At 38.6% G+C, this 14,268-nt stretch overlaps 1 protein-coding gene across 3 annotated transcripts in view; it reads right to left on the bottom strand.

Annotated features, from left to right (window-relative positions):
- LOC116332039 overlaps positions 1-14,268 on the bottom strand; it is a 42,013-nt gene that overhangs the window by 16,304 nt on the left and 11,441 nt on the right. For 2 of the 3 annotated variants that reach the window (XM_039610219.1, XM_031754893.2), the window contains exons 8-22: positions 13,990-14,124; positions 8,525-8,623; positions 8,302-8,363; positions 6,147-8,212; positions 5,573-5,767; positions 5,439-5,473; positions 4,937-5,068; positions 4,631-4,759; positions 3,977-4,015; positions 3,740-3,865; positions 3,509-3,635; positions 1,934-2,104; positions 1,806-1,837; positions 1,128-1,292; positions 861-995 (exon numbers count right to left, since the gene is read on the bottom strand). In XM_039610219.1, coding sequence (XP_039466153.1) covers positions 861-995; positions 1,128-1,292; positions 1,806-1,837; positions 1,934-2,104; positions 3,509-3,635; positions 3,740-3,865; positions 3,977-4,015; positions 4,631-4,759; positions 4,937-5,068; positions 5,439-5,473; positions 5,573-5,767; positions 6,147-8,212; positions 8,302-8,363; positions 8,525-8,623; positions 13,990-14,124 — 3,648 coding nt within the window. The remainder of the gene's footprint in view (positions 1-860; positions 996-1,127; positions 1,293-1,805; positions 1,838-1,933; positions 2,105-3,508; positions 3,636-3,739; positions 3,866-3,976; positions 4,016-4,630; positions 4,760-4,936; positions 5,069-5,438; positions 5,474-5,572; positions 5,768-6,146; positions 8,213-8,301; positions 8,364-8,524; positions 8,624-13,989; positions 14,125-14,268) is intronic. The other variant, XM_039610220.1, reaches the window with a different exon arrangement.

The raw sequence follows: 14,268 nt of genomic DNA, 5'->3' as shown, positions 1-14,268 counted from the left end.
TGGGTATCCCGACACACACAGAGTAACACAGTGTACGCTGTTAAGTGCCAAGAGGATTGCGAAGCGGATGGCACAACACGGAAGAGCTACCTCGTCAGCCCAGGACTGTGCAGTCTATTTACACCTACAGGCCAGTGGACACTCTTTCAATGATGAGGATGTACACATCCTGGACCGGGAGGAACGCTGGTTTGAGCGCAGAGTCAAGGAGGCCATTTATGTGAAAAGGGAAAGACCATCTCTGAATCAAGGAGGGGGCCTAAGGTACATCTTTCGCCATCTTACAATGCTGTGATTGCAGCCATTCCCCAGCTCTGTGAATTGATCAGTGGTCTTTGATCAGTGGTCTTTGATCAGTGGGCTTTGATCAGTGGTTGTTGATCAATGGTCATGAGAATTTGCATATTGATGAAGGAATTGACCTCCCAGCCCATTGTTCAGTGGTGCTGGTTTCAGTCATTATGCAAATGTACTGTTTATAAGATTGAAGAAACCTGCAGTCAGCTGAGACTGAAGAAGTCACTTGGATGAGTGACGAAACGTTTCTCGCACTGAAAACGCTACGTCCAGATGAACAGAACCAACTTTTGGAGATGGTTGTCAACTGTATTTGTATGTTTGTACTATGTAACAGTTAATCAGTGTATTATCACGAACAGACATCAAAAGCAACAAGAGTGCAAGTTCATTACACAAAGTCACAATGGTTTTGGTTGTGCCAGTCTCCAACCACCATCTTCCCTAGTGTGACTGTAAGTTTGTGGTTTAATTATGATTTGATCTTTGGTACAAATAAATAATAGTTCAGAAAAATAATGGCCCCAATAACACATCAAAGTTTTGGAAGGAGATCTCCATACCTCACTGGATCCAGGATGCATGTCCTGTAACACGAAGTGGACATTGAGTATCCGACCTCCGACAGAAATAGGGTTTTTCCTGTGCAGTTGAACAAAATTGGTACAGGCATTCCAGTCACTGAAGTACACGAAGGCCTGTAGGTCAGGATAGAAAAAGCCTCAGATAAAAATAAAAGTTTTCAATAAAGCTTTGATTGATTAAAAAAAACCAAAACAGGAATATTAAAATGTTTGTGCTTGTGTCAGTCTTCAGCATCTACTCCTCACCCTCCTCTGCAGTGATAAAACGATGATCTTGTAGTACAGAGTATGAAGATTATGAACGGGGAAATGGTGCCACACCAGCTTGGCGACATCCTCGTGTCTGTAGTTCCCTTCTGGCAAACCGGTCAGCATAATGTGGGGGAAAACAGAGCCTGGAGGATGGTTTTTCTACAGGACACAAAGTTAATTCAAAGAGGGGAAAAAACAGCAGAGGCAACACCTCCACATTGTGCTTCCTTTGATAAAGTCATTAACTATTTTATGCTATTTGATATTGAAAACAGGTAATGACATTTTACATAGTTAAGCACAGATTTTCAGAACATGTAATGACCATGGGATAAAAATGTATATTTCATATATATTCATATCAAAATGAGGAGCATGGAGTTTAGAACTGGAGATCAGGGGTGATTGGACGATTGACTCAAAAGCATGACAACATTATTTCTTTAGCAATTAAGCAGAAAAATGTCAAAAGTTGGTTCAAAGAGAAGCATTTGCATTCAGATTCAGCCAGTTTCTCCAAACTTCCAAGGCTGGTTATGCAAACAATTTTCCAATCACTTTCTTAGCCAAATGTTATATCTAGTTGGTAAACAATATCTTATCACAAGTAATTAAAATTACAGTTTTTTTGTTATTTGATCAGTTTGGAGAATTTAAAAAAATTGTGCTTACCTGTTTTTTTGTCAGCTGGACTGTCAGAAAATCTACGAGTCAAAAATAAACACAGTCACTTGTAAGAGCCACTTATTTCCTACATTTTGAATCTGGAGTTTAGTTCTAGTTCAAGTTGTTTTTCTCACCTGGGATGACAAACCAAGGAGATGCAGTAGGGAACAAAAAGGGATATGTTTTCATTGTAACCCAAAATGGTGAAGTGCTTCCCTGAGGAACACCAAAATTTGCTGTTGGGATTGTCGCCCCTTCAGCGACAACCTTGCTGTCCGGCAAAGCTTTCGCTGCCAGTCTGGGTGCTGCACAAACAAAAAACAGAGACCTTTATTTTAATTTATTAAATGCTTTGATTTTGATATTTTATATTTACCATCATATCATTCCAATTATTTTATGATCTTTAACATATCAAAAACAATGACTAGCTGCTGAGGCAGTTTGTTTTTGTCAGTGTAGCAGACTTTTAAGTCCAGGTGAATTCTGTTGTATGCATGTATGGCACACAACCTAAAAAACAAGTAAGAATATAAACAATTGCAGACAAATTTTTATCCTCTGAGAGAATTTAACCTTTCTTCTTGTTAACATGGCCATCAACCTCCTGAGAGCCTGCATCCTCACGTTACATTTTGCCTTTTCTGCACCTCAAACTTCGTTTTCCTCAATATCATTTTACACTTTATTTAATAGCATAACACAATAAACTAATTGCCCCCATACGAGGAAAAAGTAGCAACAATGCTATGAAGTAATAACTTCCTGTTCAAAGCTGAAGCGTAGTTTATGTACTTCAGCTCCTGCCAATCCAAAAAAAGCAAGGGGAGATTATATATGTATCCCAAAGAAGAGCTTGGGTCTGAGAAATCAGCCCAATGGAGACACATGAGTGCACTGGTTACTGCAATGCCTACAGCTGGGCATACACTGTGTGATTTTTTCAGTCATGTTATTCAGCTCCTTCTCAAACTGTACGATTGACTCGCAGGGGTTAGAAGTTCGTAGGTCACGATGCGGCCCGATGCTCTGATGTGAGCTGAGTGCTCACACTGTGCGTCCATAACATGAAGCTTACAACACAAAATCTGTCTCTCGCTCTCCCTCTCTGTCTTTCACTCACACAGACACACACACCACCACCATCAACTTTGCTAAATTGCTAATGAAAAACATTGATCAGGTAGCTGTGATTGAGCAGCAATGTCCATCCAACTCTTTTCACGGTTGGTGTGATCGTAATAATTTTGTGAGGCCACATCAAAAAGGCTCAGATGAGCTTGCCAAAGTTCTACAAGGTGTGCTTCCATTGCTTGTGTCCAGATCACACAATGCATTTCTGTGTTTGCGCGTGTGCAGTGTGAGAGGCTGCTTTGACACCCTCACGACGGCTGACAGGATTTCAACAGGTTTGATTTTCTTACAACCAAATGATTGATGATCGGGAGCTGGTCGTGAGGTGTTAATCACTTCTCGTTACCCCATGTATACTACATGATGCACGACACACGATTAAGGCGAAACTTGGGCCGATCCCCAAAACGGTCGCACGACGGTAAAATCGGCTCACAATGGACCAAAAATCACACAGTGTATGCCCAGCATAAGACCTACCAGTTACCCTTCAGCATTTTGTTAGCTACCTATTATGTAACTTCCCATACATCTACATCTCATCTGCTTTATTTTATCCAAAAACACAGACTTACGCCGTGCTGTGGATTCATTTCTTGGTATCTTAATCCTGTAGACATTATGGCCAAAGCCCTGTTTCAGGAGGCTGTACCAAACTCCGAGTCGATCAGCATCGTAAATGGACTCAAATTCAATAAACACCTAGAACAGACATGCATAAATATGAAAGATAAGAGAAGATAAGACAACACTGTCTTTTTTGTTTAAATCCCCTAAATCAAATGTATGAACAGGTGTGTTTTAACCTTGTTGAGGAGAGGCAGGTAGTTTTTGACAGAACCGATTTTTTCCAAAGCTTCCCTGAGATCATTGGCCTCACTTGGTGAGATATTCTTGATGTAGATTACCGTTGATCCATCATCAGTTGTCTGCTGTTTTAAGAAGAGCCAGCAAACATTCAAACAAACACAAACAGTTTCTTTTAGTTTGTTTATTTGATATGTTATATTTACATTTATATTTTGGGGAAAAAAGTTACTTACATAATTCACCAGATTCATCAGGGTGCTATAAAATCCAAGCTGAAACATGAATGTAAGAGAACACATCGTTAAAGGTACTACGCTCTACGGCAAGACACTTCTTACTCTCTTATTTAATTTTGGGTAGTATCATTTCAAACATTTAATGTATTTAAGGTGGTATTTTGGAGAGTTTTCTTTTTTCCTTGACACAAATTTAGCAATTTGTGTCCATTTGTGGCGCAACACAGCAAAAGGCAGTGAAAGGCTAATTTATCTAGTTGCATCATCAATAAATCATAATGATTCAAAGAACAGTTTGATATTTTCAAGTTAAAAACTAGTAGCAAGGAAATCAAGACAGATAAAAGCTTTTTGTTAATGTGAACCTAGAAGCTTTGAAGTTTGAGGTAACAAAATATTTTTAAAAAAGAAAATTTTAAGACTTTAGTATGGTATTTACATGCTGCATCTATCACATTTAAATAATCTAAAAATAGTCAAATAATTAATAAAAAATCTACTTTAAACAATATTTTAGAATTACCATCGTCTTGTTGATTCCTGTAGATTTACTAATCTACAGGAATCAACAAGATTGTGCACTAGAAGCACAGCAAGTTTTTCCAAACATGCCACAGTATAAATATGCAGTATTTTTGTATTAGTACGTACCGGATTCATTGGAAAGGAGTAGATTAAAAACTCCAAACAAAGTGTGGACCCATTGAGAATAATACTCTTCTCTTTCGACGATTTAAAAAGCTTTTTTGCCTTCATCACACTTGGCGCGATGGCAAAAGCCTAGAAGGAAAAGTCACGTGTTATTATTCTAATCATTCACATGGTGACAAACACCAACATAGTACACAAATACACACAAGAAAATGTAGGCTGACCTCAGATAAAGACACCAAAGAGAGACCTAGAAATATACCTGTGGGATCACTGAGTAATGCAGATTGATAACTTGGTGCCTACCATACGCATTTGAGGAATAACATAGATGTCATCTTCCATATATCCAAAGCCAAATAGGGTGAGTTGATTGGCAACGTCCGCCTCTGTGTAGCAGCTATTTTGATATTCTGGCAGGTTTGTGATCAACATCACCTTCATTTTAAACAGCAGGGGAAAAGGAGAAATCAGAAGTAATGATTCAGGAAAGTGAACTTAGCCAAACTATTAAGCAGAATGCAACACAGGAGTCAAAAGTATGATGACTATCTTGTAAAAAGAAACATGAAATGGCAAATGCACCACTTTATTTCTTTGTTTGTAATGCATTTGTTGACTAAAATTCCAAATTATCTTTACAACAGTGGAAAAACATTTGTAATTTATTAAGACCTACAGATAACACTATTGCCTTTGCTAAACGTTTATAAAGGATATTTTACTAGATTTTTATTGTTCTTTCGGCTACACCTAAAAATGAGAGACGGGTTTGTCATACCTTTAAGAAAAAAAAAAAACAACTTACCTTTGACAGCAATGTTTTATTATTTTTGAAACAATCTGCGATGTAGAGTGAACAGAAAAACAGTTTGATAAATAGGAGTTTTGATCCAAAAAAAACAAATAAGGACCTTCATACAGGCTTCTGTCATTACTTACTCAGGCGATTTCTATCCATGAGCTTTTCTATCTTCTCCCCAAAAGTCAGGTTGCTAAAACTTTGCCTTTGCTTGCCTGCTGTTGCAGCTGTTGGCTCAGTTTTGGAAGATGCAGCTACTGCAGTCGACACTGCCAAAACATTACTGACAGTTTTTGACGGGGGATCCTTTTGACTTGTCACATCAATCACAAGATCTTAAAGAGGAGGAGGAGTTTTATTTAGATAGATTGCAGTATTTTGAAAAAGAATTTTAGAAGCAAACCTCATGAACATGTCCACAGGCAGATATAAACTAAAGAAATGGCAGTAAACACGGTAGGAATGTATTCATAGAAATGCATTGAGTCCTGCAAAAACTATTTTTCTACATGAGTGTATGTTTTTTCATTATCAGTAACAAAGACACAACCTGTATTTTGTGTCTCCAACAACACTGTCCTACATATTCCATGTCCTACTTCCAGAAATACTGAACCCACAACTAATAATGCTAATAATGGTGTCTAAATGTTACCTTACTTATTCCTCAAATATAGAGTTTCAGTTTCACAAGCTTAATGGTATCAAACATACCTTTTTGCTGTGAGACTGTGTTCACACTCTGAACCATCTGCTTTGCCTCCAGAGCAGCTTCAGTTGAACTTCCTGACATTTGCAGGACTCCAATCTCCAGTGATTCAGCACGTTTGGCATCTTTTGCATCTACATCAACACTGGTAGATTTTGCTGGGTGCTTTGTTTCAGAAGCTGATCCATTTCTTGTTTCAAGAACCTTGGTTGTGTTTTCAAGCACTGCTGCAGATTTTTGATTCTCCAAAGTTTCTGTGTTTTTGACAATAGTCTTTGTCGTGTCAGTAGAGCTTTCAACTTTCATGGACTCTGTCCCTTTTGTTTTTCCGGATTCTAGTGGTTCACTGTGTTTGGCCTCTTTTGTCTCAGCTCTGGTCTGCAGTCTCTGAGGGTCATCAATTATTGGTTTGGTCTCGGTTGTACTGGCTGGTGTCTGACCCTCACTCGATTTGGCTAGTAAGGCCTTTTTCTCAGCAAAATGTTCGACTTCCATTGCCTCGTCCACATCATTTTTGGCAGATCCAGAATCTTGAACCTCTGTATCCTCAAAGCAATCCCCACTGTGTTTGGGCTCTTTTGTCTCAACTTTCAACAAGTTCGCCTGCTGCTGTGTTTCAGAAACTGATAATTTTTTTGTTTCAGGAACCTTGGTTGTCTTTTCAGGCACTATTCCAGATTCTTGAACCTCTGTATTCTCGTAGGATTCTGGTTTTTTTATTGTAGTCTGTGTTCTATGAGGTGAATCAATCGGATGTTTTGTTGGAGATACAACTAGTGTAGTCTCACTTGTGCTGGTTGGTGTCTGACCCTTATTCGATTTGGTTAGTTCAGTTGTTATGTCAGTAAAGTGTTCAACTTCTTTGGGCTCTGTCACTTTTTTATTCCCAGACTCGAGTGGTTCAGTGTGACTGGCCTCTTTTGTCTCAACTTTGGCTAATTCTGTCTGCTGCTTCATTTCAGAAGCAGACACATTTCTTACTCTGTCTTCCGGCATAACTGCAGATTCTTGAACATTTGTATCACTTTTGGGGGTCTTGAAGGTCTCATCAGGCTTATTTTCTGAAGTTTTAGGTTTGGATGGAACATTTGTGGCATGAACTGTGTCCACCTTGCCTTTTTGCTGCTCTTGACCCTTTTCGATCCTTTCGGGTGTCTGCTTTGTATCCAAAGCAGCTTGAGCTGAGCTCCCTGAAGTCTGTGGTGGCATTTGTCCTATTTCAGAGGACTCTGGTTCTCGCAAGCATTTGCTACCGGAAAAACTTTCAACTTCAATGGGCTCTACGACTTTTGTATACACAGACTCCAATAGTTCAGCGTGTTTGACCTCTTTTTCCTTCTGATAAACTTTGTCATCAGCCTGGTTCTTTGTTCCAGAAGCTGTTGCATTTCTTGTTTCAAGTACCTCGGTTGTCTCCTCACTCACCACTGTTGGCTGCTGAAACTTTATTTCCATTTCTGGTGGCTTTAAAGTCTCTACACCAGGCTTATCCTCTGAAGTTTTAAATAGAACATTAGTGCCCTTTACAGTAATTTCTTCCACATTTAATGTTGTTGAAGTTACTGTTGCAGCCAATTGTTCTAATTGACTTTGAGGTTTGTCGATAGTTGAGGCTGTTTGTGCTTGGGCAACTAAGACCTTTGCATGAGTTACAATTGCAGTTCCTTTAATTGGATTCATGGTCTTTTTTGACAATTGGTCCACCTTGACTGTATCTTTAGGTGCCACTACAGAGTTTTTAGCATTGCTTTCAGATCCTTTGCGGGTAGGTCTTTGTTTTGAGACGGCATTGCCCTGCTGCTTTCCTGAACTTTTGGAATTATTGCAACCTTTAAGATTTGAAGCATCTTTCTTTTCTTCAACAACATTTACAGCTCCTTTTGCAGCTACTTTGCCTTGCTTTAAGGTTTTGGATATCTGTTTTGTTGAGACACCTTTTGCTTTGGAAACCAAGACTTTTGCTTTAGTAACAAGTTTGCCTGTTGTATTTTTTTTCTCTCCAGATGACAAAGACAACGGCTTTTTAAAAGAATTTCTAGTTGAAGTGGATTTAGTGGACTTGACGATTTTTCTGTGAAGAAAAGATTTTAATAAGTGCAAATGACAGAAACGAAGATAATCTCAATCGAGATGAAGGTCTGAATGTCAAGCATATCTTACTTCTGTGGAAGCTGCTCTTGTTTTTTGGTAAAGGTTGGAAGACGCTTCTTTGTAACAGTATCCTGTAAACAGATTTAGTTTGAATAAACATGAACAAGTATAATATATTAAATTACATATTAAAATTAATAACAGAAATACAGTATAATGATGCTACAGCAATACATTCAAAGTTTTGACAGTTTTACCATAATTAAAAAACAACTCAGAAAAGGTACAATACCTGTTCTCTGACAACAGTGACTGGTATTCCTTTTATGTCGATGCTCTGTAACTTTTTCAGTTTTTGAGCATCTTCTTCTTTCATGAAATTCACTTTTGCCTACATGTGCAAATAAACACACAAAGTGAAATCATTGTGATTATTTCAACCATCAGGACTATGTCCCCACTATATTCACACACTAAAGGTCAGATTTACCATGTGGGGCAAATTAGCCAGACCACATTCACATTCACTACCAAGAGCAGCACAAAACAGTGGTTCAAAAACAAGCAGACATAATGGCAAACTAAATTTTAATTAGGTAATTAGGCATTTCAGATCAAGTAATGGCATTTTTTTTTTTTTAACTGAACTGTTACAAATCGCTCATAAAAGAGATCTTTTGGGATGAAAAGCATGTTTTGCTGCTTGGATAATCCCTAACCAAACATCAAAGCAAAAAACAAAAACAGAACAAGGTCACTTCTATACATATTCATGTAACTCAGAATTATGTTAAGTTATTGTAAAACTTCCAGTCATGTAAAAAAGAAAGAACAACTTCAACTCTGGAGTTTTACTTATCAGGACATCATAAAAGTCCTAGCCCGTGCAAGGCTCTAAAATGTTTTGAACATCTCAGAAAAATTGTGTATGACTGTCATTTTTTTTTAAAACGCAAAAAAATTATTTGAACAAAAACTATGCCAGGATGGTGAAGCAGTGTGTGTGAAAAACTAAGTAGACCACATTTATTATTGATGAATTTTGGCCTTTTCTCGTCCTTTCTCCTTTCCTTTTCCCTTCAGTTCATTGAGGTCAAGGGCATATATACCACCTTCATAAGGCCCAATTAAAGCATTTCAGTCAGGTTGAGGTCTGGACTTTTTATATTGCATGGTCTGACTTTTGGGTGAATTTACTAGAATGTCCACTCCTGAGAAGATTGCCTTTGAATATTTTCCACTTGTGAAGAATCTTTCTAACTTTAGAATGATGGACTACAAATAGTGATATAAATCGCCTAAAAATACAGATTGACTGGCAATAATAATTGACTCTCTAAGATCATTGCTGATGTCTTTCCTCCTTGGCATTGTGTTAACACACACCTAAATGGTCCATATGAGCACAGTAGTGCTGGGCGATATGACGATATATATCGTGTGGACGATAGAAAAGTGTCTATCGTGCCATTTGTCTTCTATCGTTTCTAACCTCCATCCATCCATCCATCCATCCATTCGCTTCCGCTTATCCTTTTCAGGGTCGCGGGGGGCGCTGGAGCCTATCCCAGCTGTCATAGGGCGAGAGGCGGGGTACACCCTGGACAGGTCGCCAGTCTGTCGCAGGGCCAACACAAAGAGACAGCATGGTGGCACGGTGGTGTAAGGAGGAAGATATTTTTATTGCTATTTTTATAATCAGTATTACCATTCCATTAATTATTAATAGTGATGTTGCATTCAGATGTTCAAATATATTGGTATCATATTAGTCTTTATTACAGGTCCAGTAAGAACCACTTTAGGCTGTTGAGTTGAATCTATAATTATAAAGGCTTTTTATTACAGATTATATTAGATTTATATTTTAAATAAGACAAAATGCTGATTTTACAGCAGCAAAATTATTGTATCTCTACAGTTTAAAAATGTAATAAGCTTTCTCCCTGCACAGAGTGGATAGTGAAACAAATTGAATCATCATAAATACATTATTTCATATTTATTACTTTTTTTCCCTCATTGCTTTATTATTGTAGCTCTAGTAATAAATAATAAGGGAAGGATTCTGGATCAGCACCGTGATGGAAACTTGTGCCCACAGTATATACAGTATTCTGAAGAAGGTCTAAAATGTCACTGTGTGTGCGTGCATGTGTGTGTTTTATGTATATGGATTTTTTAAATTATTACTCATGATATAACATTGTCCAGACATGGCTGCTAAGGACATGAGGAGGAAACAGTAGGAGCTGTGTGAGGTTACTAAAGGCAGTGGATCCCTCAGCAGCTGGATTACAAAGAGCACAGGTAACATTAACACATGTACCAGTTGTTGGAGAGGTATTCCTGTATAAAAATAATAATAAGCACAAATGAAATGTTTTGCTTCTATAACATTTTTCTGTCATCATTTTATTATAGATTAAGTGTAAGAGTTGTTAAGTGTGGATAATTAAATAATAGTTTATTGCAATAGCAAGTTGTGCCTTGTTCTCAGATGGACAGCAAGTGGAGAGTGATAGATGAGATGAGGGGATGGAAGGAGGAAGAGAGGCAAAGAGTGATTCACAGGCAGAGCCTAGTTTATTTCTCAGTTTTTTGTTGCCTTATGGTTCCAAGTGCTGTCACCAGTCTTTGCATTTTGTTATTATCTCATGACACTTGTTTAGTCAGCTACCATCTCTCCTATGGACTTTTTAATGTCTACAGTCTCAGATCAACACAGTCCTGCCCTCCAGCACTATCAGCAGCAGGAGCAGCAGAAACCCCTCAACAGCAACATTGTACCCATCAGGTAAAACATAGGCTACGTTTGCTTTGCCTCACAACAGTGATACAGTATGATGCGATCCCATATTAGATTCTTGATGAGTGTGTGTTGTTGTTATTCAGCCTGGTTCAATGTGCCCCTTTTTAGCTTTGAGCACCCGCCCCTGTAAACGTCTCTGCACGGCCCTGCTGTATTGTGTCTGAGAGGAGGGGGCTGTACTATCTTACCCCTATAAAACCTTTGTTCTGACGGTTGTAAGACAGTTCAATGCTGAATCTGCACAGTGTTGGACTCCATGCATGTAACCAATAAATCTTCGCTTTGATCATACCTCGTGGACCAGAGTTGTTATTGCTTGAGAGCCCTCCATACTCCTTTCTCCAATTTTTCTTAACAGTGGTTAGCACTGTTGCCGCACAGCAAGAAGGTCCTGAGTTCAATTCCACCATCAGGCCGGGGTCTTTCTGTGTGGAGTTTGCATGTTCTACCCGTGTTTGCCTGGCTTCTCCCCGGGTACTCCGGCTTCCTCCCACCGTCCAAAGACATGCAGTTTGTGGGGATAGGTTAATTGGAAAATCTAAATTGCCCATAGGTGTGAATGCGGGAGTGAATGTGAGTGCGAATGATTGTCTGTCTCTTTGTGTTGGCCCTGCGACAGACTGGCGACATGTCCATGGTGTACCCCGCCTCTCGTTTCTAACCTAATTATATAAATTATTACATAAAATATATAATTAACCCTTTAAAACCAGTCTGAGCAGGCACACTCCGTTTTGCCTAAATATTTTTAAATCCCTGTAGAACTGGAACCACTTAAGCTAGCGCAATAATTTTTTTTTTTTACATATGAAAACGGAGGAGTTGTACTTACATCTTATGCCATTAGCTTGTCCTAAGTCACGGTTTCCTTCCACATATAGCTTTGCAAAAAATGCATAAAAAGCACTTGCAGCAACAAAAACATAATATTCCAGAAACACGCTTCGCCGATCCGATCAGCTGTTCATAGCACTTCTTACGTTGGAATATAGGTCAGCGCGAACTATCGCATGTCCGCCATTACCTGCCCGAAACCGGAAGTGACGTCATCTTCGCGGAAAATGTAGTTTTTTACCTTCAGGGCCTTATAAGCCTATGCTGGTGTTTTTAAAAGTCATGTTTGACTTTATGCTTTTCTGTATCGTTTCTGGGATGCTTAGAACTCAAATTACACTGTTGGAAATAGTTTATTTTGATGCACATGCTATTTATTTGCAAATTTGCATCATAATATTTATTTTCATTTTTCCTGCAGTATATAAAAATTAGTGTATCTCAAAAATAAAACTATGAAGACACTCAAACTAAATTTCTCGTTGTTGGAAACTATTTGGTGCAACTTTCTTGTATTTACAGTTTTGAGGGATAAGTCTCTTAAATTTCTCTAACTAGAAATATATGTTAAAAACTAAAACTAAAACTAAAACGATTTTCAATTATTTTGGTAGTTTATTGCACTTTTTTGCAATTTATGTAGTTACCATGGACTTAATGCATATATTATTAAAACTTGGGCTATAACGGTTGTATTGATGTATAGCAACTTGAAATGCTCCCACAAATGGCGCTACAGCATGTAAAAATATAAAGATAAGCTCTGGTGGACTTGGTTCTATGGTAGGTCTTAAAGGGTTAAATAGCCTGTGGCAAATATATTAGTGTTGTCTTCTCACTATACATACTCTTAACTTTATGCAAGAGAAAATAAAGTATAAAAAAAAATGATATTTTTTGCAAAGAAACTCCGTCTTGTGGTTTTGCGACATGGTGCTGCTTTACGTGCACCCGGATTTGCGACATGCTTTACAGTAACTCAAAACGATGGACGTGCGACAGGTTGCGGTTTCATGCCCGGACATGCAACAGACAGAGACAGCTACACATTCAGCCCAAGAAGAAGCACTTTTACCGAAAAGAGGGGGTACATCTGCGATTTGGTTACATTTTGGGTTCAACAGCATCGACACGGAGCAGAAGACTCCCATTTGTAAGCTATGCTATAAACTATTCCTGCACCCGATGGCAACACAACAAATCTCTTCTATCACCTACAGAAGGGTCCACGAAAAAGAATACTCAAGAATCTAGAAAATCCAAGCTAAACCAAGTTTTGGAACGACAGCGGCAAGTTGCGAAAAGAAAAACTACAGCCAGCCGAAGATACAGCAGTCTTTCACACAAGGCCTTTGTGAGAAAACATTCCAGCGCCATAAACAAATCACAGGAGCCATCTTGCGTTACATTTGTAAAGGCATGGCCCCTGTTTATGTAGTTGAGAAGGACAGCTTTCGTGACCTCGTCGAATTGCCTCGCTTGTATGGCGCATGCCGGGCTAAAGTAGAGAAGGATGTTTGCAGTGTCGTGCATTATGCCTTGACGACTGACCTATGGACGAGCAGAGCGTAACCATCCATTTCATTAACAAAGACTGCACCCTCTGCGCTCGCTGTTTACAGACTGCGTACTTTCCAGATGACCACAGGTCAGGTGGTATATTGTGATATATATCATTATCGTGATATAAAATAATTCATATCTTGATAAATATTTTTTCCATATCGCCCAGCACTAGAGCACAGAGGTGCTCACACTTCCTTATGAACAGTTAATGAAGCAATGAAGTTTGATTAGCAGGCCCTGACTGCTACCTACCACTGTAATTCTTATAGACGCAGTAAGGGTATGCTTAGTTTTTCATACAGTGATTTTGTATTTTAGCTTACTTTTTGCTCACTAAATAATGACAGTGTAGAATGTTATGCATTGTTGTTTATCTGAGGTTCTATTTACATAACTTTGGAAAATGGGAAGGATCGGACAATATTTTTATGATGTCCTGATGGCAACCCTTAGAAATGACAAAAGGTGTAGTTCCTTTTTCACATGACTCTATGTACCACATTTATAGCAAAAACATATCAGCTGGTTACTCCCACTATACATACCTCTAGCTTGGACCTGTACAATACAATGGACTCAGTTTTTCCAAAATGTTCCACAGCAGCAACCACTTCTTCGTGAGAAAAAGTTTTGACAATCCCATGTAATTTGACCGTTGTTGAAGGAAAAGATTTACTAGCCTGTGCAAACAGACAAAAAAAATCAAAAACTAACTATAGACTTGATTGTGAATGATTGAAGCTAGTTCCTTTTATAATTTGTTCGGTGCAGACAAATGCATCTGAGTCTGTCGATGACTCCTGTAAGGCATAAGGAAAACTTTT

This window comes from Oreochromis aureus, linkage group 3 (genome assembly GCF_013358895.1).
Source record: "Oreochromis aureus strain Israel breed Guangdong linkage group 3, ZZ_aureus, whole genome shotgun sequence".
Lineage (NCBI taxonomy): Eukaryota > Metazoa > Chordata > Actinopteri > Cichliformes > Cichlidae > Oreochromis > Oreochromis aureus.
Note: the sequence above shows the minus strand (reverse complement) of the source record. Positions and strands in the feature narration are given on the sequence as shown.